This window comes from Salvia splendens, chromosome 6, assembly GCF_004379255.2.
Source record: "Salvia splendens isolate huo1 chromosome 6, SspV2, whole genome shotgun sequence".
Classification (NCBI taxonomy): domain Eukaryota; kingdom Viridiplantae; phylum Streptophyta; class Magnoliopsida; order Lamiales; family Lamiaceae; genus Salvia; species Salvia splendens.
This window is the reverse complement of record NC_056037.1, coordinates 9,522,908-9,540,026: the sequence shown is the minus strand read 5'-3', so window position 1 is coordinate 9,540,026 and position 17,119 is coordinate 9,522,908. Positions and strand designations below refer to the sequence as shown.

The 17,119-nt window shown below is 41.6% G+C and overlaps 2 protein-coding genes across 5 annotated transcripts; both read left to right on the top strand.

Annotated features, from left to right (window-relative positions):
- The first annotated feature begins 295 nt into the window (after positions 1-295).
- On the top strand, positions 296-10,976 carry LOC121807071 (B3 domain-containing protein REM21-like). 3 transcript variants are annotated; one of them, XM_042207260.1, is made up of 8 exons: positions 296-462; positions 773-869; positions 8,654-8,786; positions 9,207-9,343; positions 9,626-9,947; positions 10,023-10,106; positions 10,343-10,476; positions 10,558-10,976. In XM_042207260.1, exons 2-8 carry the CDS (start codon positions 801-803, stop codon positions 10,804-10,806), a joined length of 1,128 nt encoding a protein of 375 aa, XP_042063194.1. In that variant the 5' UTR covers positions 296-462; positions 773-800; the 3' UTR covers positions 10,807-10,976. The 3 variants fall into 3 exon arrangements, with proteins under 3 accessions (XP_042063194.1, XP_042063195.1, XP_042063193.1); XM_042207261.1 differs by lacking the exon at positions 8,654-8,786 and having other exon boundaries at positions 297-462; XM_042207259.1 differs by lacking the exons at positions 296-462; positions 773-869 and adding an exon at positions 8,403-8,548.
- A 1,453-nt stretch (positions 10,977-12,429) lies between these two features.
- LOC121807939 (B3 domain-containing protein REM21-like) lies at positions 12,430-17,095 on the top strand. 2 transcript variants are annotated; one of them, XM_042208271.1, is made up of 7 exons: positions 12,430-14,277; positions 15,069-15,149; positions 15,428-15,770; positions 15,844-15,924; positions 16,305-16,385; positions 16,457-16,596; positions 16,678-17,095. In XM_042208271.1, the coding sequence occupies exons 2-7, from the start codon at positions 15,090-15,092 to the stop codon at positions 16,924-16,926; spliced, it is 954 nt and encodes a 317-aa protein (XP_042064205.1). In that variant the 5' UTR covers positions 12,430-14,277; positions 15,069-15,089; the 3' UTR covers positions 16,927-17,095. The 2 variants fall into 2 exon arrangements, with proteins under 2 accessions (XP_042064205.1, XP_042064204.1); XM_042208270.1 differs by having other exon boundaries at positions 12,431-14,277; positions 15,013-15,149.
- Positions 17,096-17,119: the final 24 nt, after the last annotated feature.

The window sequence follows — 17,119 nt, the reverse complement described above, 5'->3', positions numbered from 1 at the left end:
AAATGCATGTTATCTCAACAAATGCATGTTATCTTTGATACCCAACAAATGCATGTTATCTTTGGTATTGTTGTGTATTCTAAGTGGAAATCTAACTATTACGGAGAGTAGTCACATTTTTAATGTTGAATTTCATGGTAGAAGATACAATCTCTTTTAGAAGTCTTCCTTTTTTATCCCATATCGAGTTTTTAGTTGATAGTCATTATCCCACATCGAACGCTTACCTTAGATACTTATTTTTTCTCACCTATATTCTTTATCCCACATCAAACTCTTACCCAAGATACGTCTCTTTTCTCACCTATAAAAGGGTTATAAGTTTCCTTTTTTTCAATCTTCCAACTAAAATAGTCCTTATTTAAGGTTGTTTTTGGCTTTTCTATAATTTGGTGAAGTGGTCCATCGTAGATGGCGACGCGTAGGGCTACACACATCGTTCACAGACGTTGAGTACCAAATGTAATGTTCTCATTCCTTCTGTTTTACCTTTTGTTTTATTCAATATTACCAAATTGTATAAATTTTTTTGTTAGTTTGCATTGTTAGATTTTTTTCTTTCAAATGATCTTGGTTTTGTAAATTGGATGGTTGTGTGTGACCCAACTGTTGGTAGGATTTTACTTAAGTACTATACTTGAGACGGTGTAGGTCCATTTTATTGGGGACCTAGATAGTTGGTTTAGAGGAAGAGGGAAGTTTACTACTAATGTAACACTATATATTGTGTATTCCAACAATTTACTATAATGTTAAGACCACGAAATGGCAGGTTGTAAAAGTGGAAGTAAAGACAGGGGATGTTGAGGCTGGTGATGACATTGATGAGAAGCCTCCTAAAAAACAAGACATGGAGAAGGTGGTGGATGGTGAGTTCTACTTTGTATTTCCTTATAGTTTCCTACCATGATGATATTTAGTTAAGTGACTCGTTGTGCGTATGTTGTTTGTGATTGCATGATAGGATCTGGTTATCCTATCTACTATGAGCACACGAATACGGAACTGAAGAACACTAAAACCCTAGCTTGAGAAACAAGGTTTGAACGATAAAAAGAGAGCAAGATGAGAAAAAGATTTTATTCTTATTTCCCAATAACTCGATCTAATGGGAATTCTATAATTTATAGAATTCCCCCTACTTGATTCGGACATTACGACTTGGGAAAGAATCAAGAAGAAAACCCAAGAAGATTTGACTCTATTAAAATAACAAAATAAATATTCTTAAAAGGAAATAAAAAGATCTAACAAATCAAACGAAATCTCCATAACGAACTGGCGGCTTTCTGATCCTCTTCGAACGTCTATATTCCCGTTGTTCGTCCTCTGATTCTTGTTGGTTCCCTTCGTTGGCTGTCTCTGCAAACATGTCCCTATCAACTCCCCCCTCGTCGGGAATCACCTTGCCCTCAAGGTGCAAATGCGGATAGTCTTGTAACAGCTCTGCTTTGGGCACCCAAGTAGGAGTCGCCCCAACATCCGACGCCCAATGTACCAGCCACTGCACTTGAGGAACCCCGTCTACCAGCACCGTGCGCTCGCTGCTGCGCGCACTGGGGTGTCCAGTGGCCGCCCCCTCAACAGCTCCGCTGGTAGCAGAACCTGGTCCGGAGATGCTGCAAAGCTGACAAACGGCTTCAAAAGAGAGACGTGAAAGACGTCATGAATTCTGCTCTCGACCGGAAGCTGTAAACGATATGCCACTTTCCCGATCCGTTCCACAATTTCAAATGGGCCGTAGTATCGGCGGCCTAGTTTAGCTGAGATGGGCTTGCCCACCGATTGCTGATGGTATGGCTGAAGGCGGAGCCACACCTTGTCGCCAACTGCAAACTCCACATCTTTCCGGTGGCGATTAGCCTGATTAGCCATAAGCTCTTGGGCACGGCGAAGCCGCGATTTCAACTTCTGGAGCAAAGTCTCCCTTTCTTCCAGCAGCTCGGCGACCTCTGCATTATGAGATGGCCGGGAATAAGTATCAAACAGATTAGGCGGCTCGCGCCCATAGAGAGCCTCAAACGGAGACATCCCGATGCTCACATTCATGGAACAGTTCATTGCCAGTTCGGCCCAGGGAAGTAAAAACGACCAACGGTTGGGACAGTCAAAGGTGTAGGAGCGGAGATACTGTTTAAGAGCACGATTAGTAACCTCCGATTGACCATCAGTTTGCGGTTGATACGCCGTCGTGAACTGCAGCTTCGTGCCACTAAGCGAGATCAACTCATCCCAAAAATCGCTCATGAATATAGAATCCCTATCCGACAATAACTTCTTAGGGAAACCATGGAGCTTAACCACCGTGTCCACAAACAACCGTGCAACTCGCGGCGCATCAAATCCCGGCTTCAAGGCGCCGAAGTGAGCATATTTAGAGAGCCTGTCGACCACCACCATTATAGCCGTGTACCCCTGGGATTTAGGAAGACCAACAATAAAGTCCATTGAGGCTGCCTCCCAAACCAGATCGGGGATAGGAAGCGGTTGAATCAAGTCGTTAGGCTTATCCCGAACATACTTCGTAGTCTGACAAGCGACACACGCTGCCACGTACGCAGTGATGTCGTCGCGCATACCTGCCCAAAAGAAAGAGCTAGCCACGCGGGCAAAGGTCCGACGAGCTCCCGGATGACCGGCTGTCGGGGCTGAATGGCATTCTGTCAAGATATCCGGTATTGCAGCAGAGTTCCTGGAGAGAAAGAGGCGGTGCTTAAAATAAATAAGCCCGTCCCGGACTGAGATGTGTGCCAGCGCGCGACCGTCGGACACGGCTTTCTGCAAATCCAGCAGCTCCTGTAAGGAAGAGTTCTCATGGCGAACAAGGTCCAGCAGAGCCGTTGCCGGCCGTGTGAACAGGGCCAGAAGGGCTGGATCAGCCGCGTGCAGCTCGTCAGGCTGTCGTGAGAGAGCATCAGCGACCCTATTCGACGCGCCCGACTTGTACTCAATGCGAAACTTGAATCCCATGAGTTTTCGCAAGTAAAATTGTTGGTCGGGCGTTTGCACCACTTGAGATAGAAGTTCCTTTAGGCTGCGTTGGTCGCTGCGGATGATGAATTCACGACCCAACAAGTATTGCCTCCATTTCTGAACAGCCTCGACTATAGCATAGAGTTCTTTGTGGTACGTAGAAGCCAGACGTCGACGGGGCCCCAACTTCTTGCTAAAGTAGGCGATAGGGTGATTTTCTTGGAGCAAAACGGCGCCAATCCCCAAATCAGAGGCATCGGTCTCAAGGACAAATGGTAGTTCAAAGTCCGGAAGACGGAGGACCGGGGCCGAGCACATGGCGGCTTTAAGTGCGGTGAAGCTCTCGGCGGCCGCATCAGTCCAGTGGAAAGCTTCTTTCTTAAGGAGCTCGGTTAGAGGTGAAGCAATAAGGGAATAATTCTTAACAAATCGTCGGTAGTAGCCCGTAAGGCCAAGAAACCCCCTGAGCTGCTTCACAGATGTCGGCACTGGCCACGCATTCATTGCTTCTAATTTCGCTGGATCGGCGTGGAGCTCCCCCGCTGATATTATATGACCCAAATAGTCAATGGTGTGGACCCCAAAAGCACATTTCGACTGTTTCACAAAGAAAGTGTTATCCTGCAGTATGTGGAGGACTTGACGAAGATGCCGCTGATGGTCTTCCGGAGTGGCACTGTAGACCAAAATATCGTCGAAAAAGACGATCACGAACTGATGTAGGAATGGCTGGAACAAACGGTTCATTGCTGCTTGGAAAGTGGAAGGCGCGTTGGTTAAACCGAATGGCATGACGAGGAACTCATAATGGCCTTCGTGCGTGCGGAAAGCAGTCTTGTGAATGTCATCGACGTGCATTCTAATCTGGTGATAGCCTGATCTCAGATCCAGCTTTGAAAAATACGGGCCGCGTGAAGCTCGTCAAAGAGCTCATCTGCGGTCGGGATAGGGAAATGGTCCGGGGTTGTTGCAGCATTCAAAGCCCGATAATCCACACAGAACCGAAATGAGCCATCCTTCTTACGCACCAAGAGCACCGGGGACGAGAAGGGGCTCGTACTGTGTTGTATGACTCCCTGATTAAGCATCTCGACAATCTGCCGCTCAATTTCTGCCTTTTGGAAATACGGGTATCGGTATGGCCTCACGTTAACTGGTTTCGTCCCATCCGGTAAGTGGATACGATGGTCCCATCGTCGAGCCGGTGGTAGCTCTTTAGGAAGGTCAAAAACCAAAGCAAACTCCGACAAGACCTGCGAAACCGAAGGGTCAACCTCGGCGATGCCTGAGGAAGACTGCAAAGCGCTGGACTGGACCAGAAGTAACTCAAAAATATCCGCCTCCGAGTCCGTGCTGATGAGGGAGAACAGGTTGTTGTATGATATTGGGCGCGGTGGGGCGTCCTCCCCACGCAAAAATACCGGTTGATCGTTCCATTCGAAGCGCATAGTGAGGTTCCGGTAATTTTTCGTGATATCGCCCAGATCCTGTAACCATTGAACACCTAGAATGATGTCCGGACCCTTGACTTGGAGCACAAATAAGTCGATTCCAAATTGGTGACCCTGCAAATTGATAGGAGTGTCCAGACAAGCGAAAGCACACTTCAAAGAGGCGTCGTCGCCCACAAATACCCGGAACGGAGATATAGCATTAACCGGTAGGCTCAACTTCTCTGCAACTGCTGGCTGAATAAAGTTGTGGGTGCTACCCCCATCAATCAGAATAGAAACTGCCGTGCCGTTGACGCGCCCCCGCAGGCGAATTGAACGTGGTTTGATCTTAGGACAAAGAACGAGGATCCTGGAGACATCGCCTATAATTGCCATATTCTCACCATCGTCCTCAGGGGTAGTCTCATTGTCCATTGAAAGCTCGGCGTCGTCATCATCCACGCCCATGAGCGCATAAAACTTCTTAGCGCAAACATGTGATCTGGAATATTTTTCAGGGCACCACCAACAAAGATTCAAGCGAGTCCTCTCTGCTCGCTCAGCCGCCGAAATTCGCACAGCCGGGTAATCGCGGGGGGGCTGACCCTCACGAACCTGCTTCTGATCAGGCTGGCTGTCCTGCTTGGCATTAGGGTCTGGCGGCTGAACTGTGCGGCTTCCCCTGTTCTGCCAAGCTGGTTTCGGACTGAAAACCGGAGATGCTGCTGCCTGGCAAACTGCCAATTGCTGTGCTAGGGCGAACGCGTCCTGCAGGGTCGCTGGGCGTCGTGTCAAAAGCTCCTGTTTCAAAGTCGGTTTAAGGCCGGCGACAAATAACGAAGTCAGTGTGGAGTCGCCGACGTCGGTAACTCTCTAGAGCATACCCTCGAACTCAGTTTGATAGGCTTCCACCGTGGATGTCTGTCGGAGGGTAGCCAATCGCCCGACATAATCCTCGTAAAGGTCAGGGTCGAACCGCTTTTTCACCGCGAGGAGGAAAGAATCCCAAGATTTGGAGGCGGTGTTGTCTTCCCAATAGGCTAACCAATCTTCCGCCGCATCGTCAAATAAAAACGATGTGAGATATAGGCGGTCAACCAAGGGTGTGGAATTGTGATTGTAATACTTTTGGATCATCCGAATCCATTTATCCGCATTTTCACCCGAGAAACGTGGTGGTCCAGAGGTCAACTTAGGGTGTGACTCTGCATCAAAATCGATCGGTTTTGTTGTGATGGATGGCGGCAAGGCCCAGCCCCGAGTGGACGGCGATGGGTTCTCGACGACCTGTTGAAGGGCGGTCTTTGTGCGGAGAGAAGCCGCGAGATTAGCCAGAGCATCATTAATATTGCGGTTAACGATCGTTTGTTGACGAACGACAGCCTCCTGTTCATGCTTATGAGCCATCATCTTCTTCTCATATTTTGCTTGCCGCAGCTGCATATCGAACACCATCTGTCCAACCTCCTGTGTAGTATACTCCTGGGATCCTGTCACCACTTTATCGTCGTCGCAATCGGAAGGCATGGTGGAGTCGGACTGGAGGAAGAGTAGATCAAGAAAGCACCAGATGATAGGATCTGGTTATTCTATCTACTATGAGCACACGAATACGGAACTGAAGAACACCAAAACCCTAGCTTGAGAAACAAGGTTTGAACGATAAAAAGAGAGCAAGATGAGAAAAAGATTTTATTCTTATTTCCCAATAACTCGATCTAATGGGAATTCTATAATTTATAGAATTCCCCCTACTTGATTCGGACATTACGACTTGGGAAAGAATCAAGAAGAAAACCCAAGAAGATTTGACTCTATTAAAATAACAAAATAAATATTCTTAAAAGGAAATAAAAAGATCTAACAAATCAAACGAAATCTCCATAACGAACTGGCGGCTTTCTGATCCTCTTCGAACGTCTATATTCCCGTTGTTCGTCCTCTGATTCTTGTTGGTTCCCTTCGTTGGCTGTCTCTGCAAACATGTCCCTATCATTGCACTAGCTGGGGAGGCCGGTACTAGCAAGTGTGGAAAAAGGAGGAAGAGGCAAGATTTCTACGGTGAGGAGATTTTCAAACCCGGGGGTATGCGGCTGCCCTTGAAATAGCACTGGACGTCAAATAGCCATCAAATAGCACTGGACGTCAAATAGCCATCAAATAGCCTTCACACTGCCACATCATCAGCACTACAATTCTCCTGCCACATCAGCTTGCCACATCAACTGGACATCAAATAGCCCTCACATAGCCTTCACACTACCTATCCACATCACTAATAACAATTATATAATTTAATTTACACTCGTATCAACATACGGAATTTAATTTACGAGACAAATACGGAAAATTCGAATAATAATATTAAAATTTAAAAAGTACATTAATTTTAAAAAAAAAGTACAATAATTAAAAAAATTACATTTAAAAAATTACATAAATTTGCATAAAAACTAACGCCTTGCAATCCTCCGCGCCCACAACTCTTCAACTAAATCCTTTTGCAGTCGAATATAAGCCTCCGTCTGATGCATGTCGGCATGTGCTTGGAGGAGGGCTTCTTCATTGTGCGGTACCCCACCTCGTACGTTGGCGGTGGTGACGCCGTGGCTTGGACCTGCTTCATTATCGTCGGTGGCCCAATCAGTCAGTTGTACACCTTCATCTTCGACGATCATGTTGTGCATGATAATACAGGCGTACATTATATCAGCAATGCAGTCGACATGCCACAAACGCGTTGGTCCCTTAACTGCAGCCCATCGAGCTTGAAGCACACCAAATGCGCGCTCCACGTCCTTTCGCGCCGACTCCTGCCGCGTCGCAAAGTAGGCCTTCTTCGGATCTGATGCGCACCGGATCGTCTTCACAAAGATGGGCCACCTAGGGTATATCCAATCCGCCAAGTAGTAGCCCATATCATGCTGGTTGCCGTTGGCGACAAAACTGATGGCCGGACCGACGCCCTGGCACTGCTCGTTGAAAAGGGGCGACGAGTTGAGGACGTTTAGGTCATTGTTCGAACCGGCTATCCCAAAATACGCATGCCAAATCCACAACCGGTAATCAGCCACGACCTCGAGGATCATCGTGGGATTTTTTCCCTTGTAGCCGGTCGTGTAAAACCCCTTCCAGGCAGCGGGACAGTTCTTCCATTCCCAATGCATACAATCTATGCTGCCTAGCATTCCCGGGAACCCGTGCTGATCCCCGTGCATCCGCAGCAGATGCCGGCAATCTTCGGGGGTAGGCTTTCGGAGATACTGATCACCGAATACTTCGATCACGCCCTGGCAGAAATACTTCATACATTCGATGGCAGTCGTCTCACCGATGTGGAGGTATTCGTCTCACATGTCTGCCGCGGTGCCGTAGGCCAACTGCCTGATTGCCGCAGTGCACTTTTGAATAGGGGTGTGGCCGGGTCTGCCAGCCGCATCGTGCCTGAAGCGGAAATACAGATATCGCTGCTCCAATGCGTTAACAATACGCATAAATAAGTCCCGCCTCATCCTAAAACGACGCCTGAAATGGTTGGCGTCAAAACGCGGCTCCTCTGCGAAGTAATCTGTGAACAGGCGCTGATGTGCAGCTTCATGATCACGATGCACCACTTGTCGACGGTGGACAACTGGTCGTGGGCGAGGTGCCGCCGGCTGCATATAACTCTGCATCCATCGATCAACCTCACGGCTCGTATAGGCATCTAGCTCTTCGTTCATCATACGCTCGTACTCATCCGCATCCCCACCACTACCATCGGCATTACTCATTTCTTAAATTGATCTTGAACAGAAAGTAAGGTAGAGAGAATACTCGTTAAAACAAGTGGTGCGAATGAAAATGAGGTTCAACGCGCGTATATATAGTGTTTTCGAAAAAAAAAAAAAAATTAAATCCGACGCCGGTTTGGCACCGATCCGGGACGCACAATGGCGCCCGTGAGGATCGGCGTCGGAACCGGCGTCAGCGCGGGAATCGGCATGGCGACGCCGATTTTGACGCCGATTTCGCCGACGCCGGTTCCAATGGTTCGGCGTCAAACCGGCGTCGGTGAAAAATCGGCGTCGCGGGGTGACGCCGGTTATTGGAGATGCTCTTACTTCTTGGTGGATGTGAGGGAAAGGAGAGTGAATGAGATGGTAAGTTGATCTAATCGATGCAATATGTCAATTTATATATATATATATCGCCTTATAAGTTAATACATTTTTTCTTTATGTTTATGTTTTTGGCTGTCGTGACAGTACTTCTCGATACATGTGATCAAAACCCACAAGATCAAACTTCTCGAGACGAAGGGCACATCGTGGAAGGATGGTAGAGTGAACTATTGTGGAGGGTGGAAAGCCAACTACCGAGCGGATATTCTGAAAATAGGTGAGAACCTCATCTTATTAATTTTAAATTATTTGAATTTTGGTGGCATAAAATCGGTGTGTAAAAATCTTTGGTGTTAGGTAAGATGCAAAAAGAGGAATAAAAGCTAATGAAACGAATTTTGGAAAATAGCATATAATACAATTTGCCAAGTTCAATTTGGTGGCAAACTCGCATAAATTTTTTATTTGCAAAAAAATAAATAAAAGATTATAAATTTTTTTGGGAAAATAGCATTTAATATTATTTGCCATCTTTTCAACGGCTATGCAGAGAAATTAACACTATAAAACTAGCTGGACTTTCAGTTGTGAGTTCAGGCAAACAATAATTTCTTCTCAGTCCTCTTGATTTTAATTGATTACTTCTCAACCCTCTTGATTTTAATTGATTTCTTCTCATTTCTCTTGATTTCAACAGTTTTCGTTTTTAATTTCATCAAATTTGGCCGCACTCTTCTTTGTGGAGCACTAAAGTTCGATTTCTCGGTGCGAAAAATGGTGAATCGTCCAGCATTCTTCAAGTTTTACGTGCCTTGGCTTGGTGAAGAAAATCAGGTAGTCTTTTTCACTTTAAAAAATTAATGTTTCTATACATATATGTTTACCGCGTTTTGCTATTAGATGGCGTTTTTGTTGTTATATTGTTGATTTCAATTTTTCTGTTTCTGTTTTGAGAGTTTATTAAAACTGATTGAGGTTTAGCATGACGTTTTTGGTTGACACAATGGAAATTGTTTACTTTGTAATTGTATTTCCTTTCTGTACGGATTCTGATGTATCAAGTGTTTATATGGAATAATATTAATCAGACTTGGCTGGTAATTTTTATGCATACAGAAAATCCCTCCAAGGTTTATTCAATCGCTTCCAGGAAACTGGCCAAAGAATTGGTCACTTCGTGACCGTTATAACAATTTGTGGAATGTGAAAGTGGAAATGATTGGTGGGGATTGGTACTTCAGAGATGGTTGGGCAAAATTTGCTGATGATAATAAGATAAAAGGAGGGGATATGTTCATATATGAATATTTCTCTCACGGTTTACTCGACTTCAAAATTCATGGAGGCAATGCTTGCTTAACTGAAGGTGCCGGAGGTCGGATTACTCATACACCTGATTATGATCCTATCGGTGAAGTAGACACACATGAGAATCATGGTAAAGTTTGTTAGTTGGTTTCTTTTCTTCAGATTTACTGTCTGTCCATCAATCTAAACCTTCTATTTGAATCAGACGATAATTACGGTCATGATTCCCCGCCCGAAGAAGAGAATAATCCAAGGGATGATGATATTCAAGGGGAGCGGGTCACGGATGGTAAAACTGTCCATATTTTTTATTTTCTTGAGATCTTATAGCACTTCCAATATTTTTTACGCCAAAGTATACCATGCCCACTGCCATGAATATGTGTTCAAATGTGAAACAAAGTCAGCCACATCCGAACCCCGTATTTAATTTCATCCAAAATGTGATGTTAAATTTTCGATGTTTAAAAACTGTGTCAAATTTGCAATTTGGAATACATATTTGTAATCCTTCTGCCCAATCAGGTGTGGCCAGTTCTAGCATAGCAACCCGTCGCCGCGACTGGTACGGTGCAGAGCTCATGAAAACCGGGTTCATTCCACCGCCCCGGAATCCTTATTTCGTGACCAAAAAACGAAGAGGCAGAGTTTATGAATTAGTAAGCATACACAACACATTTGTTTAGTATTTTGATAGAATCTACCACTTATTGACCGACATGTTGCCACTAAAATGATAGTATATACCCGTGGATGTGATCAAATGCTTCAACCTGAATCTCCCTGAGAATGTGACGCTCATCGACCCAAAAGGAAGGCAGTTTCCTGCCAAACGCAAGATGTGGGCGGACCAGAGGATTTTCTACATTGGAGGCTGGAAAAGCCTTTGTAGTGAGAACATGGTGGAAGACAAAGACTCGTGCATCTGTGAGTTCTTGTATAACGCCGACAATCTATGCATCAGCGTAAGCTTCTTTCCCCCAAAATAGCAGCAATGCTTTAATGGAGGAGTGGATTAGATTCGTATTGAGATCACATTTGTATAGTTTCAGAGGCATTGCTAAGCATCTGAGTTATTCTTTGTAGTATATGATTTTAGGGAGTATTTGTTATTCCAATCAATAAAATGGTGCGATTTTACCACCAACAGTGTTTCCAAGTCTAATGGTTTGCAGTCGCTTGCACTAAATGTCACACAAAAAATAATACTATTTGAAACATTTTATTTTGTTTTAGTAATTTCAATTATGAATATGCGCATTGGATAGACTTACTGAATTGGTTATTTATCAGTATATAGTAAATCCATCTTAATAGATAATAACCATTAGTATTAATAAGAGATAACTGCACGTTAAATCTCGATTTTTGAACATTACTGCAAATTCAAATCAAACTTTTAAATTGCGTCAGTTGTATTTGAAACTCTGTTTGCGCAGCAGATGCACTGGTTTGTTTAGAAAATTGTGGTGTATATTGAAAATTGGGGTAATGTGCATCTTGAAATCCTCTTTCAACCAATTTGCTAGAAAATCGACATAAGTACCAATGTCTCTTTATGACATGCCTCACACTCACTTCTCATTGTCGATCACCAACTTACTCGGTTTCGTGTTGGCGCCGGTTCCTTCGTTCATTGGCTCGTCGGACGTTGGATCGATGTGTTGCTCGTCATGTTGGTCTTGGTTGGTTTGAGCCTGTCAAGAGACCATTCTAGCCTATAAATAGGCTTGTAACTTGTAAGCATGTCATTTTTAAAACATATTTAATGATAATCGAAAATTGACATTCACTTTGTGGAATAAATTCTCTTTGTAGAGTGTTTTGCTTGTTTATAACTAATCAAAATATATTGAGCAATGTCTTGTGGCGTTTAATAACGAAGTTCTTGGTTGATCATATAGCTGGTCGAGATTTCCATGCTCTTCGAGTGATTCAATTCTAGGGAGGTCGCTGCAAACACTCATACGTAAGATTCTTGGATCAATATGTTCAACTAGTCACTTGTCATATCTAATTCGTATCCTTTGTTATAAGGGTCATGTTGAATTGTGCAATGAGATAGTCGGTCACTTCACTTAGTTAATATCTACAACAGGTCATCTAGTATTGATCTACCATTAACCTATATCTTTAATTATAGGAGTAATAATTAGAGAAAAAATAAAAAGTTAATAGCTTTATGTTCATTTTCATATTGTTGCTTAATGTCCATTATTCTATTGTTGCCTAAAAAAAATTATATCCACTGTCTTCCGAATTTCACTACAATACGTCAAAACCTCTTCGAATCTAAGATGAAAATCCTGAATCCCTGATTTACTGGGGAAATGAACCCTCTTCAAGGATTATCGCCAGATACGAAATAAACTCCCCTTTTTTTCCCTTTTGTGATTTTGATTCAGCTTTTCTTTTATCTGTTTCATCAATATTTAACTTTTCTCTTCACTATCTTGCAAGTTTGTTTGACATAGTCAATATCAGTTAAAGGAAAACGAAAATGTTGAATATCTTATAATTACTCGAGTACCAAAATTAGCCCAGAGAGTTTGGTATTATCCATTTTATTGATTCATTCTTTTGATTATAACAATTTGTGTTTTATGTTCTGTTTTCTGCGTTTGCGTTGTGCTGTTATTTAGTTTGTTGCAATCAGTTCCAGTCATGTTAAATTCATTATTGCTATTTGATTCTTTGTTTTATTGGAGATTCTAGTCAAATTTGTTCCAGAAAATGCCAGTAACCTTAGATATGATCCAACTAGTTAAATGGTTGGTAAAAGCATATATGGCAGATTATTTAAATCTTGATTTTCTATGGTCGTTTTATGTTAATATCCAAATCCTTGAATCCATATGCAACCTTAGATATGATCCAACTTCCTCGTGGTTTAATTATTTGGTGTAGGTTATGAAAATGAAATGGATAATACCATTTAGTTATATTTTACTATTAGTTGCAGCAAGTTTGAATCGAATAAGAAAAAAAGTCTGTACGAATTAGGTATGAGCATCAACTCATGTAGCATCTGTCCCAAAGTGAAACAATGATGAAACATAGAAGTTGTTGAAAAGTATACAACTCTCATTCATTTTCACAAAATATAACTACATAAGTAATAGTATTAGTACATTTTAACTATGTGTCCATATGTGTATTCACTTAGGTAACAGTGAGGACACAAAGAGGTCTTCGTTGTTTAGTGCAGAAATGGTGATTATGGGGTTATTAGTAGAGGTTCACAACTTCACATGCATGATGCATCAAGCTTGGGATATAGATAGATGGATATCAAGGATTTTAGGAAATTCCAACTTTAATCAGATTGCACGAGTATGCTACGGAAGAAAACCATAGGTCGAATGAGGTTGATACTACATAACATGTACAAGGTTGCTAATTTTAAAAGTAAAGAGAATTATAGTAGATTCTATGAAAAAGGAGATTCTAGTTGCACAGAATACAAGTGGAATGGTCAGTGTCATCGGAGGAGACCGTCTTACAAAATGCTATCGAAGATGTCTCCACCGACTTCTAGAGGAGCCGGGAAAGACAAGATGTTAGGAAACATAATTATTAGAGAAATAAATATTTTGCAATATTAAAATAATCAAAATGGGCTAGAAATATGTGTAACTAGAACAATCTAGCTCATGTTAACCGACTTAGCATAGATTACTCTAGAATAGGTAATTAGGTACCAGAATATGTCGGTTTTTTTTTGTGCGCTCGCTAACGTTGAATTCCTATAAATAGGCATTAGGCTTATTTATAGCAATGCAAGAGAAAGTGATGAACTGAAAATAAGTGAGTGTGAGGTGTGTTCTCCTTGAGCTAGTGGTGTGTCCTCGGGTATCTAGTGAGGTGTGTCATCCAAGAGTGTGTTTTGGGTTGTTTCCTCAAAAGTTTTGTAATGTGGTCTTGTGTTGGTGTTGTGTAAATCATCGTGTCATGTATTTGGTGTTTCGTACACCATTATTGAGTAGTATAATAAATTTCCTTTTGTGTAATCGATTCTGTACTACCATTGATACCCTACAAGTGCATGTTATCTTTGGTAGTTATTGTGCATTCTAAGTGGTAATCTAACTATTATCGGAGATAGTCACATTTTTAATGTCGAATTTCATAGTGGAAGATACAATATTTTTTAAAACTCTTCCTTTTTTTTTCCACGTCGAGTATTTAGTTGATAGTCTTTATCCCACATCGAACTCTTACCCAAGATACCTATTTTTTCTCACCCGTAGTCCTTATCCCACATCGAACTCTTACTCGAAATACTTCTTTTTTTTCATCTATAAAATGGTTCTAAGTTTCCTTTTATTTTTTCCATCGTCCAACTAAAATAGTCCTTATTTAAGGGTGTTTTTGGCTTTGCTATAATTTGGTGAAGTGGTCAATCATTGAGGGCGACGCGTGGGGCTACACACATCGTTCCGAGGCGTTCATTACCAAAGGTAACGTGCTAATTCCTTTTGTTTTTCTTTTGCTTATATCATTTTTGGTGTTCAATGCGCTCTTTTTTTGTTGCTTCATTTTTCATAATTTACAGTGTTTCATTTGCTTTATTCAATATTAATGAATTGTATATTTGTTTTGTTAGTTTGCATTGTTAAATTTTGTTCTATCAATGGATCTTGGTTTTGTAAGTTGGATAGTCGTGTGTGACCCAACTGTAGGTAGGATTTTACTTAAGTAGACATGAGATGGTGTAAGTCAATTTTATTCGGGGGACTATATATATTGTGTATTCCAACAATTCACTCAACGATAAAATAAAATTAAGTAACAAAATTAAATAAGCAGTCTATAAAACCTGAACGTATTTAATGTGATGAATAAATTATGACTGATTAAAACCTTTTTCTAGGAGTAATTTATTGTGTTTTGCAATGTTGATTATCGATATGCACACTATATGGTAGTTATCGATATGCACACTATATGGTAGTTATTGAAATGGTGTAATAGTAATAGGAGTGTTTGTAACATATCATTATACTAAGTTGGATTGCACTATTTTGGTGAAATATATAGTGCATGAAAACTTCTGCACTTAAAAGTGCCATGAACTCCAATATCTTGCATTGAGTGTCGCATATTTTTTTTAGTTGTGAGTTCGCTCAAAACCTAATTTCATCTCAGTTCTGTTCATTTAACTGATTTCTTCTCATTTCTATTGATTTCAACAGTTTTTCGTTTTTAATTTCATCTAATTTGACTTTACTCGTCTTTGTGGAGCACAAAGTTCAATTTCTCGGTGCGAAAAATGGTGAATCGTCCAGCATTCTTCAAGTTTTACGTGCCTTGGCTTGGTGAAGAAAATCAGGTAGTCTTTTTCACTTTAAAAAATTAATGTTTCTATACATATATGTTTACCGCGTTTTGCTATTAGATGGCGTTTTTGTTGTTATATTCGTTGATTTTAATTTTTCTGTTTTGATAGTTTATTAAAACTGATAGAGGTTTAGCATGACGTTTTTGGTTGACACAATGGAAATTGTTTACTTTGTAATTGTATTTTCCTTTCTGTATGGATTCTGATGTATCAAGTGTTTATATGGAATAATATTAATCAGACTTGGCTGGTGATTTTTATGCATACAGAAAATCCCTCCAAGGTTTATTCGATCGCTTCCAGGAAACTGGCCAAAGAATTGGTCACTTCGTGACCGTTATAACAATTTGTGGAATGTGAAAGTGGAAATGATTGGCGGTGATTGGTACTTCAGAGATGGTTGGGCAAAATTTGCTGATGATAATAAGATAAAAGGAGGGGATATGTTCATTTATGAATATTTTTCTCACGGTTTACTCGACTTCAAAATACATGGAGGCAATGGTTGCTTAACAGAAGGTGCTGGGATTACTCGGAATATTGAAGAGCAGCGGAGTATAAAGATAGAATCAGATGATGGCGTTGTAAATCATACTGATAAACCTGATTATGGTAAAGTTTCTTCGTTGGTTTTTTCTTCAGATTTTCTGTCTGTCCATCAACCTAAACCTTCTATATGAATCAGACGATAATGACGGTCATGATTCCATGCCTGAAGAAGAGAATCCAAGGGATGATCAAATTCTAGGGGAGCGAGACACGGATGGTAAAGCTGTCCATATTTTTTATTTTCTTGAGATCTTATACTGTTTCCAATATTTTGTATGCAAAAGCATACCGTGCCCACTGCCATGAATGTGTTCAAATGTAAAATTAAGTCGGCTACATCCCAAACCCGTGTTGTGTGGCCAAACCCGTGTTTAACTTCGTCCGAAATGTGATGTTAATTTGTGAAGTTTAAAAATCGCATTAAGTTAGCAATTTGGAGTACATATATGTAACCTTTGGTGCATTTAACTCTGCTATCTGAAGATTTTGTAGTATTGTTGCTCTTGGTTAATTGACCCTTCTTTAGTCAACCTTCCAGTCTGAACCTGCTACCAATGAGTTTTAGATACACTGATGATGACGGTTGTCTCTCTACAGTTAAAGAAGCGAATCACCGAGTTGCTCACACCGTAGATGAGGAATCAAGAGATGATGCTCCACTGGAGCTAGCGAGGGACGGTAAGTTCAATACATTGTTCTGTTCAATTTAAGTGGCTAGTTGCTTTATGTGATCCTTCTGCCCAACTCAGGTACCGCCAGTTCTAGTAAACGTTATGTCAGAAGAACCTACGATTGGTACGGTGTAGATCTCTTCAAAACCGGGTTCATTCCACCATCCCCAAATCCTTATTTCGTGACCCAAAATCTAAGAAACAGAGCTTATGAATTCGTAAGCATACTCAACACATTTGTTTAGTATTTTGATAGAATCTACCAATTTTTTACAAACATAGTGCTACTACGATGACAGTATATACCCATGGATGTGATCAAAAGCTACAATCTGAAACTCCCTGAGAATGTGATGTTCCTCGACCCAAAAGGAAGGCAGTTTCCCTCCAAACGCAAAATGTGGGCGGACCAGAGGACGTTCTACACTGGAGGCTGGAAAAGCCTTTGTAATGTGAACAATGTGGAAGACAAAGACTCGTGCATCTGCGAGTTCTTGTATAACGCCGATGATCTATGGATCAGTGTAAGCTTCTCTCCCCCAAAATAGCAGCAAGCAGTGGATTAGATTAGTATTGGGGAGTTCACATTCCTATAGTTTCAGAGGTATTGATTATGCATTTGAGATTCCTGAGTTATTGTTGGGATATGAGTTTAGGATGTATATGATTTATTGTTTCAGTTAATAGTTATTCCAATCAATAAATTTCAAACTAAAATGGTGGGATTTTAGCAACAAAGTC

Coding starts and splice junctions, on each gene's coding strand:
- LOC121807939 (XM_042208271.1), top strand. CDS start 15,090: ATGGTGAATCGTCCAGCATTCTTCAAGTTTTACGTGCCTTGGCTTGGT. Junction 15,771..15,843: donor TACTGATAAACCTGATTATG/GTAAAGTTTCTT, acceptor TATATGAATCAG/ACGATAATGACGGTCATGAT. Junction 16,386..16,456: donor ACTGGAGCTAGCGAGGGACG/GTAAGTTCAATA, acceptor TGCCCAACTCAG/GTACCGCCAGTTCTAGTAAA.
- LOC121807071 (XM_042207259.1), top strand. CDS start 8,435: ATGGTTCGGCGTCAAACCGGCGTCGGTGAAAAATCGGCGTCGCGGGGT. Junction 8,787..9,206: donor AGCGGATATTCTGAAAATAG/GTGAGAACCTCA, acceptor TGATTTCAACAG/TTTTCGTTTTTAATTTCATC. Junction 9,344..9,625: donor GGCTTGGTGAAGAAAATCAG/GTAGTCTTTTTC, acceptor TTATGCATACAG/AAAATCCCTCCAAGGTTTAT.